Raw genomic sequence first — 17,854 nt, forward strand, 5'->3', positions numbered from 1 at the left:
TCTGGAACCCGGAGACCAAGGCCGGCGGTCGAGCGGGTCTACAGCGAGTGCCCAAGCCGGCCCGCCGCCGGTGATGGGCACCGTAGCCCAGAGACCAAGGCCGGCACAGGAGCGCGTCTACAGCGACTGCCCAAGCCGGCCCACTGCCAGAGACAGGCTCCACGGCGGCCTCGCAGAGCCTCCCGCTGAAGAGGAGGAGGGAAGATTCCGGGCTGAAGCTGTCAGGCCCGGACTTCAAGATCCCAGAATCGCGATGGCAATACCGAAGACCGAAGACTGCGTAAGTTTCTTCTTTTCCCTGAGCATGCTTCGCCCGGAGTGGATTAGGAGACTGACCTATTTTTGCTTTCAGGCCGCCCAAGTACGCCGCCGGAGACCAGGGACGGCCGTAGGTGCCGAGGCCGTCTCCAGCCACGAGCCGAGTGCGCCTGAGCCGAGCGTGCCGGTCGAGTCAGAGCCGCAGAGCGCGCTGACCGAACTGGAGCCGCAGGCACCGCCCTGCCCCGAGCCGAGGGCAGAGGCCGCGCTCGAGCAGCCGGCGCCGGCCGAGCCCGCCCCGAGCACTATGAGTGCAGGGTGGATGGCCTCGGCGAGGGCGGTGCTGACATGGCAGCATTCGGGGACCCCGAGCACCTCAGCAGAGAGGGCTCGCAGGGGACCCAGCGCCCGGCCGTCGTCCATCCGGGCCGCATAACCCCTCCCGGACGTGCTAGGAAGCGCCCGGGAGGTGATCGAGCGGCTAGAGGTGGCCGTGGTGGGGGAGCGGGCGCAGCTTGAGGCAGATCGCACCGCCCTCGTTGAGGAGAGGGAGCGGCTGGCGGAGGTCGGCCACCTTTTGGAGGCCCGCATCGCCGCGACCCGCGCCGCCCATGAGAGGGAGCAGTGCGCGATGGACGCGGAGTGGGAGAACCTGGATGAAGTGCGCGAGGAGGCCTTCACCGCGCAAGAAGAAGCCACCCGCCTGGGTGAGATATCGCGGCGGCGGGCCGCCGAGCTGCTCGCCAGGGAACAACTAGGAAGGGCTCGGGAGGATGTCATCCTGCCGCGCGAGAAGGCGGTGGAGGCCTCCCAGGCAGACTTAGCCCGCCAGAAGGACGATGTCGAGCAGAGCCGCGCCGAAGTCCACCGTCGGGAGGACGTCGTAATCCGCGAGACTGACATCGGCATTACGGCGACGGCTCTGGATGCCCGGGAGGAGCAGCTGAATCGCCGGGAGGCGGAGGCTGCCGAGGTGTCGGTGGCTTTAACTGCTCGGGAGGAGCAGGCCGCCAGGTGGGAGTCGGAGCTGACTGCTTGGGAGCAGGCCCTCTCTACCCTCGCCGAGCAGGTGAAGCAGAAGCAAGCCGAAGTCTCAGCTCCCATCGTCGTCCCGACCAGCACGGCCGAGGAGCTGAGCTTTGAGGAGCGGCTGTAGATCTTGAAGGACGAGCTCGAGACCGTTAACGCCGAGCGGACCAACGTGAAGCTGATGATGCGATACATCCTTCGGCAGGCACGGAGGTCCATGAGGGTGGCCGGGCTCGGGCGAGTCTACGTGGGCGAGAAGGGGATGGAGCGAGCAACCATCGGCCACATCACCCTCGGCTTCGAGGAGATCAGCCAGTGACTCAAGGCGCTTCCCTGGGCCGTGCAGGAGTTAGCCGCCCGGGAAGGGCGTGGTCTGGCCCAAGCGGTGGTCGAGCACGTCCTGGCCTGCTACCGGAGCCGGGACCCAAACTTCTCGCTGGAGCCAGCTCGGGAAGGGGTGGTTGAGGCCGAGGAGGAGGCCGCCCGGGAGGCTGTCCGGGGCGTCACCGCCGAGGTGGCGGCTTGCTTCATGCGGGAGCCGCTGCCGCTGCCGGACGATGGCAGCAGCAATGAGGACTCATCGCCGCCTCCTAAGCCCGACGACTTAGATTAGGCTTTTGTACTTTTCTTTTTCTTTGACTTGATGTAAATATGGGAGTGATCACTCAAAATAGCTGTCCTTTTTTTGAATATAATGGAAGCCTTTCTTTGGGGTCGCAACTCCAGTGTTCTCTCTAATGCTTAATGAAGTCTCTGTTCTTTTCACTTGATGTCCCGAGGAGTACTTAGTCGGACCGAGCCTGACCTTTCCTCCCCCGAGAACGAAGTCACCACGACCACTCATCGCCCAAGTAGTAAGGCCTTCTTCGCGCGTTCAGCCCCCGAGCCCTCGCGAGTCCGCAGCGACTAAGTCAAGAGACAAAGGCACGAACTTCCTTACTCGGGAGATAGGTCGATCCAGCACGGAGCACGCCACGACCAGTGAACGCTTTCCCATTTTGCGACCACTCAAACAAGTAGGCCGGAGACACGTGCGGGCGGAAATGTGACCAAAAGTCCCCACGGTTTGGTGGTGCCCAGGCTAGGACGGACCGGACCGAGCACCGACAGCCTGCCCCCAGGGTTTAGGCTCCCGGCCGCTCTTTGCTTGAGCGGTAGGATTACCCGAGAACCCTAGAGGCTCGGTAGTGCCTAGGGTACTTTTAAGCGGACCGAACACCACGACCACCATGAAGGACTTCGGTCAGACATTGCCGTTCGTACGGTATATCTTTCTACTGTCCGTTCTGTCATTCCGGGAAAAGCGGATACATGGGCAGGGTTTTGTGCGCGAGGAGACCATCTCGCCGAACAGATTAGAATACGAGGGCCCCGAGGATAACTCGGGAACAATAGATTGCTGAATGTAAATTCGTATGACTTTAACCACTCACCGGACAGTTGTCAGCTTTTCGGCCGGCCGATCCAGGAGAGGTATGCGCTCCGAGCTCGGGGTGCCCGGGAACTTGGTTCCCTCGGTCGGAGCGCCCGAGCACTGGGAAGCGTGATGGGGAGCCCGAGTGGTAGGACCCCCTAGGCCTGAGCAGTGACCTGGGCACTGAGGCCCTCGTGGTCGAGCTGCTTTTGCTCTTGGTTGTTGATCTGTAACTTAAGAAAATAGAAAGATTTTTTGTTTGGTGTGCTCTGTTAGTGCGGTACTCATTATAGACCGCTCTTGCTTTCGACCCAAGACCTCTCGAATACCCGGACGGCGAACTATACAGGCAGAGGCATAACACAAAGGTCCTATTGTTTGGTGGTGCCCGGGGAATGACAGACTAGACTGAGCACCGACAGCCCGCCCCCGGGGTCTAGGCTCCGGACTACTCTTTATTCGAGCGATAGGATTACCCGAGAGCCCTAGAGGCTCGGTGATGCCCGGGGTACTGCCATGACACCGAACACCACAGCCTACCACGACAGACATAGGTCAGCGGCAACTGCCTATGCACATACCGATCGGGATCCTTTTATCAACGGGGAAAATGAGAGAGCAAGTTTTTCTCGCATAGTCGAGCATCTCACCAGACAGATTAAACATATGGATTCCAAAAAAAGCAAAATTTGAAATAAGAACTGGACATTGATAACATATATATATTGACAATTTTTTACAAGACTGGGTGACTTACCCGGTTAGTGGTAGCCCCCGGCCAACTTGGGCGAGGGAAGCCCCCGGCCTGGTTGGCCCGAGCATGCCACCTACGGATAGAACTTGTGCAGATGCTCGATGTTCCAGGCATTGGGGAGCGGCTGCCCCATCCTCTGCAGCCAGCCAAAAGGAACCTTCTCACAGGACACCGATCACGGTAAAGGGCCCTTCCCACATAGGGGATAGTTTATTCCTTACTTCGCGCGATTGGACGCGTCAGAGAACTAGATCCCCCACCTCGAGAGACCGGGCCCGGATGTGGCGCTGATGATAGCGCCGTAGGCTTTGCTGGTAGTGGGTTGCTCAGACGGCAGCACGCCGCCAGCGCTCTTCCAAGTACTTGATGTCGTCGCGCCTTCGCTGTTCCTGTTCACCTTCGGAGTAGGCATGCACCCGAGGTGAGCCAAGAGTGAGCTTGGAGGGGAGGACCGCCTCAGCGCCGTACACAAGGAAGAAAGGAGTCTCCCCGGTAGCGCGACTTGGCGTGGTCCGATTGGCCCATAGCACAGTGGGCAGCTCGTCGATCCACCATTTCTCGTGCTTTGCGAGCACGTTGTAGGTCCAGGTTTTGAGCCCCTTCAGTATCTCAGCATTGGCGCGCTCGACCTGCCCATTGCTCCAAGGATGAGCGATGGAGGCGAAGCAGAGCTTGATGCCGAGGTCCTCGCAGTAGTCCCCGAACAGGGCACTGGTGAACTGAGTGCCATTGTCGGTGATGATCCGGTTTGGGACGCTGAAGCAACTTGTGATACCGCGGATGAACAGAAGCGCAGTGTTCTTGGTCACCTTGACAACTAGAACTGCCTCCGGCCACTTGGTAAACTTGTCGATTGCGACGTAGAGGTACTCATAGCCCCCGATTGCTCGGGGGAATGGACCCAGAATGTCCAACCCCCAGACTGCGAAGGACCATGACAGGGGGATGGTTTGGAGAGCCTGAGCTGGCTGGTGAATCTGCTTTGCGTGGAACTGGCACACCCTACAGTGCCGAACCAACTCGGAAGCATCCTGGAGAGCTGTAGGCTAGTAGAAGCCTTGCCGGAAGGCCTTCCCCACCAGCGTGCGGAATGATGCATGGCCACCGCACTCGCCCTCGTGGTTCTCAGCGAGAAGCTCGCTGCCTTCTACCCGGGTGATGCATTTCAGTAGGACGCCGCCTGTGCTGCGCCTGTAGAGACCCCTGTCTACTATAGCATAGCGTTTGGACTGCCGAGTAATTCTTTCGGTAGAGGCATCATCCCCGGGGAGGAACTTTTCTTTCAAGTACCCTCGGATCTCGTGCATCCACGATGTATCTTGAGAACAGCCAGCAAGCGCAGCGCACTTGCCGGGCGCTGGCACTCTGTCGGGGCTTCCCACTGAGGGCACCACCGGGGTCCCCTGAACTAAGCTCGAGGTTTCCCCTTCGTCCTGTTCGGTAGGCAGCACGGAAGGCCGTGTGAGCCTTTCTTCAAAGACTCCAGCAGGGACACACGCACGGGAAGAGGCCAGGTGAGAAAGGTCATCGGCCAGAGCGTTGTCGCAGCAAGATATGTACCGCAGCTCCAGGCTGTCAAAGTGCCTCTCCAGATTCCTGACTTCATCCACGTACACCGCCATTTGAGGATCCGTGCACTGGTATTCTTTCGACACCTGGTTGACCACCAGCTGGGAGTCTCCCTTAACCAGGAGGTGACGAATCCCGAGGCCCACCGCAGCCCGGAGGCCTGCGATGAGTTCCTCATATTCCGCCATGTTGTTGGTTGCTCGGAACTGCAGTTGCACGACATACTGGAGTTCTTCACCCATTGGGGAGGTGAGAACCACTCCGGCCCCCGCGCCTTTCAGCGCGAGGGAACCGTCAAAGTGCATAATCCAGTACCCGGGCGCATCGTGCCCGGGGTAGGCGAAAATTTCTTCTTGGTCAATCTGAGGGACAGGCGTCCACTCTGCCACGAAGTCAGAGAGCGCCTAGCTTTTGATCGCCTGGCAGCTGACAAAGTGCAGATCAAACTCCATCAGCTCCACCGCCCACTTGACAATGCGTCCAGTGCCCTCTCGGTTCTGGTGGATGGGCCCTAGCGGATACGTGGTAACCACCGAGACCTTGTGCGCCTGGAGGTAGTGGCGGAGCATCCGGTAAGCAACGAGCACAGCATATAGCAGCTTCTGGGCTTGGGGGTACCTTGTCTTGGCGTCTCGGAGGACTTCACTAACGAAGTACACCTGCTCGGGGGGAGCCGCGAGGACTGGGGAGTGCTCGGGGACGGCCGGGAGTTGGGACCCAGCACCTTGCCCTGAGCACTCATCGCTCTCCACCACCAGTACTATGCTCACGATCTAGGGAGTGGCCAAGACGTAGAGTAGTGGTGGCTCGCCCTCAGAGGGGGGCCACCAGAACGGGCGGCGAGGTGAGATATTTCTTCAAATCGCGGAAGGTCTGCTCGGCCTCCGGCGTCCAGTCGAAGTGACCGGTCTTCTTCAGGAGTTTGAAGAGGGGGAGTCCTCGCTCCCCGAGCTTTGAGATGAAGCGCCCGAGGGCCACCATGCAGCCGGCGAGGCGCTGAACTTCCTTGAGTCGAACCGGGGGGTGCATCTGCTCGATGGCCCAGATGTTCTCTGGGTTGGTCTTGATTCCTCGGCTAGAGACCAAGAAACCGAGGAGCTTGCCCGCAGGTACCCCGAAGACGCACTTCTCGGGGTTGAGCTTCAAGCAGGTAGTGCGGAGACTATTGAAAGTCTCGACTAGATCTTCAAGCAGGGTGGCGCGGTCTCGAGATTTGACCACGAGATCGTCAATGTAGGCCTCGACGTTGCGGCCAACCTGCGAGTCAAGGGTAATGCGCACAGCGCGCTGGAAAGATGACCCAGTATTGCGCAAACCGAACGGCATCGATACATAGCAATAAGTCCCCACCGGAGTGGTAAAAGAAGTTTTTTCTTCATCCTCTATGGCCATGCGGATTTGGTGATAACCAGAGTTTGCATCTAAAAAACATTAAAGATCGCACCCCGCGGTTGCATCTACAATCTGATCTATGCGGGGTAAAGGAAAATGATCTTTTGGGCAAGCCTTGTTTAGGTCAATGTAGTCGACGCACATGCGAAGCTTGCCGTTGGCCTTCGGGACGATGACTGGGTTCGCTAGCCACTCGGGGTGGAGGACTTCTCGGATGAAGCCAGCATCAAGGAGCTTACTCACTTGCTCCCAGATGAACTCCTGGTGCTCGGGCGCCTACCGCCGGACTTTCTGCTTCACCGGGCGTGCATCCGGGCGCACAGCCAGGTGGTGCTCGATCACCTCCCTAGGGATCCCGGGCATATCGGATGGCTGCCATGCAAACACATCGATGTTATCCCGGAGGAAGGCGATGAGCGCGCTTTCCTATTTGCTGCCCAGGTCACCGTCGATTCAGACGACCTGGGAAGCGTCTTCGCCCACCACGACCTCCTTCGTAGGAACGGAGGCGTCAGCAGCGAGTCGGGGTTTGGATGAAGAGGTCCCGGGCCCCCTGGACGACCTTTGACCTTGGCTCGAGCTGAGACCAAGGCCGAGTATAACTGCTCGGCGCAGGAGACAGCGTTGCCGGTCTCGGCGGACACGGAGATGGGGCCCGCTGGGCCTGGCATCTTGACCGTAAGGTAAGCATAGTGGGTGACCACCATGAACCGAGCGAGCACCGGGCGCTCGAGGATGGCGTTGTAGTGGAGGGGGAGCTCCACGACGTCGAAGATGACGTTCTCCATCCGGAAGTTGTCCCGGCTCCCGAATGTCACGGGCAGCTCGACTTGCCCGAGGGGCAGGGAGTGCCCTGGTGTCACCCCATAAAAGGGGAGCAATGACTTCAGGCGCCTGGAGGGCACCTGCAGCTTCTCGAAGGCCTCCCGGGAAAGGAGGTTCAGGCCTGCGCCCTGGTCGATCAGCACCTTGCTGATCTTTACGTTGCAGATGGTGGGGGACACTACCAGGGGTAGTCGCCCCACACCTGCAATACTGGCGGGGTGGTCGGCCAAGCTGAACGTGATCGGGGCATCCGAACACTTCAGGGGCCTTGCGGCCTCTTCACTCAGGGTCGCCGAGCACACCTCACGCTGCATGGTCTTGACGCTGCAGCGGGACGAGGGCGTGTAAGCGCCTCCGTCGATGAAAGCGACGGTGTGCTTAGGCTCCTGGAAGCGAGCTCTTGGTTGTCGGGGCCGGATCTGTCGTCGCCGCCTCTGCGAGGCTCCTCGCGGTCCCTCTGGCGCTGCTCGATGAGGCCTTTGACCGTGCGGCACTCCGTGAGATCATTCCACTTGGTCTGGTGGATCTGACACCACTTCCCCGGCTCGAGCCTCGTGGGAGCAGGGGCCCTTGCTGGAGCGGGAGCCCTTGCGGGAGCCGGAGCCCTAGGAGGGGCTCGGGCCGGAGCCCTCACTGGCGCGAGCCGTCTGTCGGCGGCCGCCCAGTGTGCTGGCCAGCGGTCGGATTCCTGGGCCGACCCATGGGCGGGGCCCTGGGCTGGCTCGACGGGGACAGCCTCGCACCTCCTTCTCTTTTTCTTTTCCCGCCTGTTGGAGCGGGAAGGACCTGGCTGATTGGCGGCGGGATGCTCAGGAAGCGGAACGTGCCATGCCCGAGCCTCCGCCGCCTTGGCGCACTTGTCGGCCAGCGCAAAAAGTTCTGTGGTGGTTTTGACCTCGTGCATGCCCAGCTTCTCGACCATCCGCTTGTCGCGGACACCCTACCAGAATGCGACAATGATAGCGTGGGGGGTTATCCGTGGGACGGTATTGCGGACCTGGCTGAAGCGCTGTATGAAGCACCGCAACGTCTCCCCCTCCTACTATTTGACGGCATGGAGGTCGCACTTCAGGCCAGGGGGCGTGAATATGCCCTGAAAGTTCACCACAAACTGGTGGCAGAGATCATCCCAGGAGCCGATGGATCCTGGGGGTAAGTTCATAAGCCAAGAGCGGGCAGAGCCCCTCAAGGCAACATGGAAATAGTCGGCCATCACCTTTTCACTGCCGCCAGCTACTTGGACAGCAGTGGTGTAGATTTGGAGGAACTCGACGGGGTCGATGGACCCGTCGTACTTCTCCGGTAGTTCTGGGCGGAACTTGGTGGGCCATTTGACCCGGTGGAGTTCGCTGGAAAAGGCACGGCAGCTTGTGCCGTACCCTATTGCGCGGGTGGTGCCCTTGGGTGGTGAACACCGGCGAGCTGGGGAGCCCCGAAGGTCATGGGCCGGCAGGGAGGAGGCTGGTCCTCGGCTTCAGCCTCATGCCGAGTCTCCCGCTGGCGCTCGAGGCTAACGCGCGCGTCTTCGACGGCCCTCTGCTCGTTGAGGTGCAAGCGGAGGTCTTGAGCTCCGGTAGTGGCCACGGGGGCGGCACTCCGCTTGGAGGCCCCTCGACCAGTGCGACCGCCACCCGATGATGGGCCCGTCTTAGCTGCGCTGCGGTGGGAGGTAGCGCGAGAACTCTCGGCCAGCACCTGGCGGTGAGCCGTGCCGACCAAGGCGGCCACCTCCTGGAGCCAGCGGCCTTTTGGGGTTTCCCCCACCGCCTGGACTGGCGAGTGCCTGAGGAGAGCTTCGCTGTGAGCAGCGCACTCCCAGGACAGGCCTCACCGAAGGCGAGCTTACGCCGCAACAGCGCCCGGCGCTGTCCAGACGTGGATCTGGCGACAGGAGTTTCCACCACCTGCTGAGGGTTAGGCGGTGCGCTAGCGACGACAGCGGCGGTCCTGCTGAGCCCAGCGCCATGGTCCCCCTGAGAGGGGAACGCCGTGCGTGCGGACCGTGACTACTGCTGAGAAGCAGCAGCGACTGGGGCCTCCTGCGCGAGGGGCTCCATTTCCTCACTGGAGCTGGAGTCGGTGCGCCGGAGATGATGGCCACCGGCCATTTTTTCTACAGGAAAAACAAACAAACAAATTCAGGGATGCAACCCCCCTACCCGGCGCGCCAGCTGTCAGATGGTTAACTCCTATCGCAGGGATCCTGAGGGACCCCTTTCTGAGATTCGGCTGGGGGGATGATTTTGAATATGTTTGTTGGAGAAATAAATAGGTGTGAATGCAATGGCAGTTGGTGTGGAATGATTTAATGCAGAATGCAGTAAATGCACTAGAGGAATTTTTAGACAAGTTCGGGCCGCACTGAGCGTAATACCCTACTCCTGTGTGGATGCTATAAATGCCCCTGAGAATGTCTCTCAAAAATGTGCTGGTTACAAGAATGTCTGTCTATCCTAGAGTTTTGAGCTCCTTGTTCTTCGGTGGTCTCAGCTTCTATGTATGTACGAAGATGTTCTTCGGTCACTGAGCAAGTGTCTGAGAGTTCGAGCGTTCCTCTGTTCTGGGTTAACTCCGATTCACCTTGTTTTGTCTGTGCTCGCCGGCTCCTTAAATACTCGCCGGTGGTAGCGTGCCCCGAAAGGGAGGGCACGAGTTCCAAGGCGCCATAAATGGAAAAGCAGTCATCATGGCCTTTGTGCGAAGTGATAGGGGGTTGAAAACGCGCCCCCGCCCGGTCTTCGGTCATCATAATGGCGCTAGCAACGGGCGCCGTGGAGAGGGCCCACCGGGCAGCCGCAGAGCGGCCCGGCGTGCTCGTTCGGTCTTGTACGCCTACCACAGCAGGGCGGCAAGCGGGGTGCCTCGGGCCTCACGACGCTATCCCGAGGCGCGCCGGATGACACGGGATGGGACCCGTGTATTAAATGTCCCCACGCCCTTCTGCTAGAATATGGCAGGGACTGACACCGAGCGTGGCGGGAGCAGTTGGAGGTGACAGGCCACACGCGCTCTTAAATGCGGCATCGGGCCTTTCACTGGCTGACCCCTCATCGCTGGACCTCTGTGGGGGCTACCGACGAAGGACTCCTTGGGCCGTTGGGGAACCGAGTGCTCGGAGGTCACTGTTCACCTCCCTGAGCACTCTCTCCCGGGAACGCCCTTTCTTGGTTCTCGGGGAACCGAGTGCTCGGGGGCCACTGTTTACGGCCCCGAGCACTCTCTCCCGGAACTACCTTCCTTGGGTCCTCGGGGTACTCGGGCGCTCGGGGGTCACTGTTCACCTCCTCGAGCACTCTCTTCCCGATACTTGGCTTTCGTGGACGTTGGGGGACTTAGGTGCTCGGGGGTCACTGTTCACCTCCCTGAGCACTCTCTTCCTGGTCACTTGGTCTTCGCAGATCATCGGGGAACCCGGGTACTCGAGGACCACTATTTGTGGCCCCGAGCGCCCTCTCCCGGGACTTAGTCTTTTCGTACCTCGCGGAGGTGAACCCCGCGGGAAGGCGCCACGTGGCGGACTGCTGGCCTGGCCTCGGGATTCGGGGACCCCTGGTTCCTGATTCACTGACAGCAAGCGACCACCATGGCGGGTCCAGTCGATAGCCAAAGATGACCATGGTGGAGGGGCCTCGATCGTCAGTGAAGGAGATGTGAAAGAAGGGAGACTCAGTCGGCTAAGGATTGCTACGTGTTTGGCATGACACGTGGAGTCCAGCCAAGGGGTTCAATGGCTGAGAGGCTGGCCATGGCCTGGTCGTCGACGTGTGGCCGAGGCACGATGGCGCTCGGTCACCAAGAAGAGGTGCACCGACGTTGGGCCAAAGGAAAAGTGTAACACCCTGATTTTCAGATTTCTCAAATTTCTAAAATTTTCCAAGAGTATTGAATAGCTTCACTAGTAGAATAGGTTTAAAACCTATTTTCTTAATCAATCAATCAATATAGGTTATTATTTTCTGTGCATTGCATGCTGAGTTTTATTAGGAGCCAGGTAAATGCATTAGAGTTCTTTTTCCTTTCTTTCTCTTTGGTGTTTTGAGTGAAAAAGATTTTGAAAAGGTTTATACAAAACTCAGTAGTGAATAAGTTAAGGATCTTCATGGTTGGAATTCAAAATATTTGAATTCATCATCTATTCTATCCTTGATCATACCTGATTCTTCTCCAATTCAATTCAAATCTTATCCAAATTCTTGTTTAAAGTCAATCTCTCCTCTTTCTCAAATTCTACCCAAAATCAAAATTCAAATTCCTCATCTACTCCTATTCTTGTTCAACCTCATTTTTCGTTTCTCTGAAATTCACTCCAAGCTCAATTCAAATTCAAATCCTATTCAAATTTCTCTACAAAAGTTTCTTTTCTAAACCCTAGATATATCTAAAGTGTCTTTGGGCTCAATCTTGCTCAAGTCCAAACCCTTAGCCAAGTTTTCTAGATGGCCCAACAAAGGATCCACGAAATCTGTAAATTTTCGCGGAGTCCTAGACAGCCTCATCTTCTCAAGATGTTTCGGAGTTCAAAACGGCCTCAAATGCAAATCTTGACAATACCAAAATTGTAGGTCTCGTCGAGAGCTTCAATTTGAACCTATGGAAGACCTCTTTTGGATAATGCATCTGGGAGTTATGGCCCCCGAAATCAGTGCTGCGCAGAGAAGTCCGAGTTCAAACAGTTTATCTTGTGACGCATTTTTGGAAATCAAGATGACGTTTTCAGAAGTTCCAATGACTACCAAAGTTGTAGATCTTTTCGAGTAATACAATTTAGAATCAAGAAACGTCTAATTTGGAGTACGGACGATGGAGATATCATCCTCGGAATACAGAGCTACGAAAAAAGAATCGTAACCGACTCGAACTCAAATCCGATTCGTGTTCGGTTTGGACTCTACCTCATCCAGCCGCCCCTAGCCCTATATATATGAGTTGCACGCCCTCTCCTACCTCTATTCCACACCCCCAAGCCCTAGAAGTCGCTGCTGCCCTGCCCGTGAGTCGCCAGAGTAGCCGCCGTCGCCGCCCGTGATGCGCTACGTCGTCTACTCCGCGAATCCTTCTTCCTCGACCACCAAAGCAACGTGAGGACCCCTTCTTCTCCTTCCTTACTACTGTTTTAGCATCATACTAAGTCCCTAGCCAAGCCCTAGCCTTAGCCAAAGCCCGATCTACGCCGCCACGGTCGTCACCGTCGCGGACAGCCGCAAGACAGCCACGCTGTAGCTGATTGGCATCAATGTTCCCGACCGACCAGTGGTCAAATCACCAAGCCCTTTCACCGGTGCATGTCCCATGATGTTTCCCACACCCTCACCAACCAGGTCGGCTATTAGAGCAGCCAAACTATCGAAATCAAGGTCGACATACCCGCTGTCCTGTTTCTGCACGTGTTCAGCACGCGCACTGAAGTTGCATTCGCGTCCCCCGTCAATCCGAAATCCGTATGGATGCACCAACCGTGTCACAACGTGTCCCATAGAGTCTTCTACGTTACCCTAGGAGCCCATCTCCGTTTGTGCAGCGACATGACCAGGACGCCAATGCCAACCACAGCATGTCGTAGCCATCAACCGTTTCATCTATGCTGATCGTTCTTCCTCTCAATGGATGGTCTACCAAAACACATGCCATAGCATTGTGTTCTCGGGTTATATGAACATCCTTGTTCAAACGGTTCCTCAAAATTCATAGCCAATCTTTGTGAACGCTAGCGTCTTTGTTCTTAAATTTGTTCGTGGTCACCACCAAACCTAGAAGCAGTCATCGCTGTTTTGCCGCTACCTCGGATGACCCCTTCCAAAACCAACCATACCGCTGAGTTAGTCTTTCCGCGTTTTACGCCATGCTTCCCTCGTTTCACTGAAACACCACTGAAGCCGACATCGATGTTTGTGGCCACGTGCCCGATCGCCATCTTCGATGAAACCCGAACCACCACCACTACATAGAGTCATCAGTAGTATCCTTAACCTAGAAGTGCAACCTTCGGCCTTTTTGATCCATCATAGGTGGTCGATACTAGATCTCCGCGTATCCCTTCTTTAATCCAAGATGATACTTGCATAGCATGCCAAGTCAGCGCCACATCATTCTCCTTAGCCTAGTCAGCGAAGTCTAGTCTGCCCTAAACTTCTTGAATCTTGCATAAGGATGTTGTCAAGCCTGACACAGTGATTGCACAATAAACTCTTTTCCTATAGGAAGATAACTCCAGTAAATTAGTCTTTCTTTTCAGTCTAATCCATCTCTCGAAAGCTCATTCTCTTTTCATCTTAACTCCGATTTAGGCGATTCTTGTGTCTAAATATTCCTAAAATCATCCCTATCCAACCATAGTGTTTTTAAAGTGTTTTAATGCTTTTTTGTATGTTGTTCTTAGTGTTTTTCTTTGTGTTGTTTGTCGGTAGTTCTCGCGATTAGTCAATAACGTTCCGGAGCAGTTCGAGGGACTTCAAGACCAAGATTTCGACAACACTGAGCAGCATTGGGAAAAAGGCAAGTGTCATTGATCATATTGAACCTATGTTTTTAAATGTTTTGTTTTACAAAATTGCATGCAATGTCTGTCAATATGATGGGTAGTCACCTATGTTAGGGTTTTCCCTAGGTATTCCCTTATTATCCCTTGGAACCTAGATGGTTTATGGTTAGTAGTCTTTTATGGGTAGATTGCTTAGCCTTGCTTTTGGGATATTGAGAAGTGTCATAATTTTGACTAATGAACATATGAAGTAATGATGGTTAATATGATAATGTTTTAGCAACATGGAACCTTAGGTCTTGAGTATAGGGATGTTGGTGATGGTTGTCATGGTTATGACGTTGGATTAGTGTTTGCTCAAGTAACCTAAGTAAGGACCGGTTCGTGGAGCGACAACCCAAGAAGTAATGTACCAACCACGAGGCTGATATGGGTAAAGTGTGACATACTGATTAGAGTCTGTCCAGTGTGCGTTGGGTCAGCACAAAAGGGGGCTTCTGGGTAGGAGCTGTTGCTTGCGTAAAGCCTGGCGGTGAAACCTAGTGGGCAGACATGCACTGGATTAGTCTCTGGTTAGTGGAAAGTGTCATACAGTGATTCTTGGCAGCACACCACTGGCGTGTGTTAAGTGTCTTGCAAACACGGTAACATGGAATTCACTGACTCGTGGGTAAAGTTGGACAACCTCTGCAGAGTGTAAAACTGTTATAACAGCCGTGCTCACGGATATGAGAGACTTGGATCCTCACATGATTAGTGGGTTGTGGTTATGAGTTTGGTTGTGGTTGTGGTTATAGTTCTAGTACGGGGAGTACTAGATGGTTGTGGTTATGGTTCTGGTACAAGGAGTACTAGATGATTGTGGTTATGGTTATGGTTCTGGTACAGGGAGTACTAGATGGTTGTGGTTATGGTTCTTGTACAGGGAGTACTAGAAGGTTAAGGTATGCAAGGTGGGGAGCCTTGTATGCTGGATGCTGAACTGTTTGGGGTTACATTCACTTAATAATTGCATAATACTTTTGAGTCCAAATATGTTTTCATTACTCGCATTTATGCAAAAATACCATGTGTTAGCCTATTATTGGTATAAGCCTGCATATCATTACTTTCCCCCACTTGCTGAGTACTCTATATGCTCACACTTGCTATTTTCCCTACACCATGCGATATGTATGCTGCTGCTCAGTGAGTGAAGATGTTGAAGACTATCAAGATGAGGTTGTGACGTTCTAGGCGCGTGTCTCCCGGTCAGTTGCCTGCGGTGTTGTTGGGCACCAGTGCTTCTGTTCCGCTGCAGATATCTTCATAGAAGACAATATATGTCAATTGCTGTAAGAGTTCAACGTTATTTAATAAAAGTATTGCTTTTGTTACTTCACCTGTGACGTCCTTATGTGTGTTGAACATCCTGGGCACACATAAGCCGCATCTGGTTTTGGTCGTTAAAACCGGGTGTGACAAAAAGTGACGAGCACAAAAGGAGGAGGGCAAGGGTAAACTGATCGCATGCTTGTTTGGCTAGAAGGAGTGCTTCAGTGGTGGCTAAACATGCGACCGGTTTGCGTGGGGCCTGAAGACGAGGAAGAAGGCAGCGCGATCTCCAACCCGGTGGGGAAAATGTGCCAATTCAGTCAGGGAAGCCGTGTGCGACTCCTCACCTTGGTTCACATAGGTCGGGCTCTACCATTCATGCTTCGGCTCATCGGATTTTTATGGCGGTGGTTGATTTTGGGGGAAAAGGAGAAAGAAGGGGGGGCGAGCTGTGCATTTGTAGATGGAGGAAGAGAGAGAGACGGTGACGAGCTAGCACAGCACGTGCACCCGATTGAACAGCGTGGTGGCCACCTTCCAAAATTCGCGTGGTGCGACAGCTCTATGTCGGCCAAGCACGTGTTGTCACCGAAGTCATGGGCGATAGAGATGGCATGGGTTGCCCGCGAGTGAGCATAGTGAGGGGAGAGAGAACGAGAGCGCGGAGAGGGAGATGGCGGGCAAGAAAGTCGCGCAAGCCTTGAATGCGGAAAACAGGGCTGAGACAGTGGGACAGCGATACGCTAGAGGTGGGAGATGGTTCTGGCCGGCTAGTCCCGTGCGGCAACAGGAGAGGAGGGATGGCGCGGTCGGGCTGGCACAAGGGCATGGTGCTAGGCCATGGGAGCAAGCGTCCGGTGGTCCACACGAGCACAGAGGGGGTGGGGGCGAGAGCTAGGCCAACGCGCGTCGTGGCCCAGGTGTGAGGGAGAGGAGAGCGGGGGGGGGGGGTTGGGCCACATGATCGGGCTGTGCAAAGGGGATGAGAGAGAGGGGTGGCCCGAGAAGAGAAGGGAATGGGCCCAGGGAAGATAAGAAAGGAAAATGGTTTTAGGATAAATTTAAATGGGAGATTTGATTTAGATTTGGAATTGGATTAGAATTTGGTATAATTCAGATAAGAGTATTTGAATTATAATTTCATTTTGAACTCTAAGATTTGGGAGAGGATTTGAATTCAATTTGGATTTGAGCTGAAAAGAATTTAAGAATATATTTGAATTTGAGATATTCAAATTCAAATCTCCACTCAAAGACCCATAAAAACAATTAAACAAAAATGTAAATGATTCAATTTAATGCAAAGATTAATTTTAGAAATTAATTTGATTTTCTTTGAAATACTTTAGCAAAATAATACATTTGAATAAATATATACTATAATTCCTTATTTTTATATTGGTTACAAAATTTTTAAATTAAAATAAATTTTACAATATTCTATATACTAAAACTCGGAATGTTACGATCTTTTCGGTACTACAGAATTGGTTCTACTCCTCAATTGCACACGTCTAGCCTCATAGGATTATTTTTATTTTTCTAAATCAAGGCCCGAATAATTAAGCACTTAGCCCTCTAACCAAGGCCCACTACAAAAGACACCATGACAACCCGAGTGCCCATGCACAATCCGCCACTATTGGCCCCACACGTGAGGCGGCCCAACTAGCGAATGGCACTGGGCTCGCCCTGAACGAAAACGGACGGACGCACGCACGCACGACATGATGCGACTCGTGAGCAACCTAACCCTCCAACGGTCAATGGAGTCAAAACCGGGAAGACCGCAGTAGCTAGGCGGCAAGTAGAACACATGCATGCATGCAGGCAGGCAGGAGTTCCTCTCGGCCACGCACGCCTACGGTCCTACCTCTTCTTCTTCCCAAGAAATCCATTTCTTCCATCGTACTAGCTGTATAAAAGCCACAGCTCGATCCCTCCGGTCCGCGCTCACGCGTACGTACGTGCTCGATCACACATTCACATCGATCATGGGACGACGCACCTTCGCCATCGCCACGGCGCTCCACCTCCTCGCACTCTACGGCGCCGCCGTGGCGCGGCCGCTGGTGGCCGCGACCTCCGGGACGACGACGTCGGAGCTCGGGCTGGCGCCGGCTGGCCAACGGCGCGTGGCAGCCGACGACGCGGCCGCCAGGGTGGGGAAGTGGCTGCCGTTCATGGGAGGCGGCAGCACGCACCACCTCCCGGCGGCGTACTGGGCGCACAGGCCGGTGCCGTGGGTGGGGGCAGGCACGTCCCCAGCGCTGACCGGCGCCAGCGCCGTGGAGGGCGGCGATGGGGATCTCGTGCGGGAAAGGGAGCGCCCGTACGTGGGTGCCGCGACGACCCGGCAGGAGCAGCTCGCCATGTGGGCGTCGCTGCTCAACACCAAGGGGAAGGGGAAGCCGGCCACCGACTGGCTTCCGGTGACGGGAATCGGCGAGGCGGCCGATGACGAGCCGGTGAAGGGGTCCGAGTCTGCCGAAGAGACGGAAGTGATCGACCCTGCCGCAGCCGGCGTGCAGGCCGGCCAGACCTACTGGGGGAACAATGGCAACTGATTAAGAGGACACTGCTGCAGCAATAGACTGGGGGCATATTTCTTGGTCTGCAAATTTGTTTTTTATAAAATAAAGTAAAATATATGCTTTGCAACAGAACTTTAAAAAATTGTAAGATTGTTGGTAAATGTAGAATTATTTCTTAACAAATCTATAATTAATATCTATATAGCTCGTCCTCACTCGGCATTTAATTCCTCTAAATCTCTCTCCACGTCATCCCAATATTTTCACCGTCCGATCATCATCAGTCC

General features: G+C 55.1%; 1 protein-coding gene across 1 annotated transcript; it reads left to right on the forward strand.

The window, feature by feature from the left end:
• Positions 1-17,027: 17,027 nt before the first annotated feature.
• Positions 17,028-17,600, forward strand: LOC133914634 (uncharacterized). Its single transcript, XM_062357698.1, has one exon. The coding sequence runs from the start codon at positions 17,028-17,030 to the stop codon at positions 17,598-17,600; it is 573 nt and encodes a 190-aa protein (XP_062213682.1).
• The last annotated feature ends 254 nt before the right edge of the window (positions 17,601-17,854 follow it).

The sequence above is a fragment of the Phragmites australis genome, chromosome 4 (genome assembly GCF_958298935.1).
Source record: "Phragmites australis chromosome 4, lpPhrAust1.1, whole genome shotgun sequence".
Classification (NCBI taxonomy): Eukaryota; Viridiplantae; Streptophyta; class Magnoliopsida; order Poales; family Poaceae; genus Phragmites; species Phragmites australis.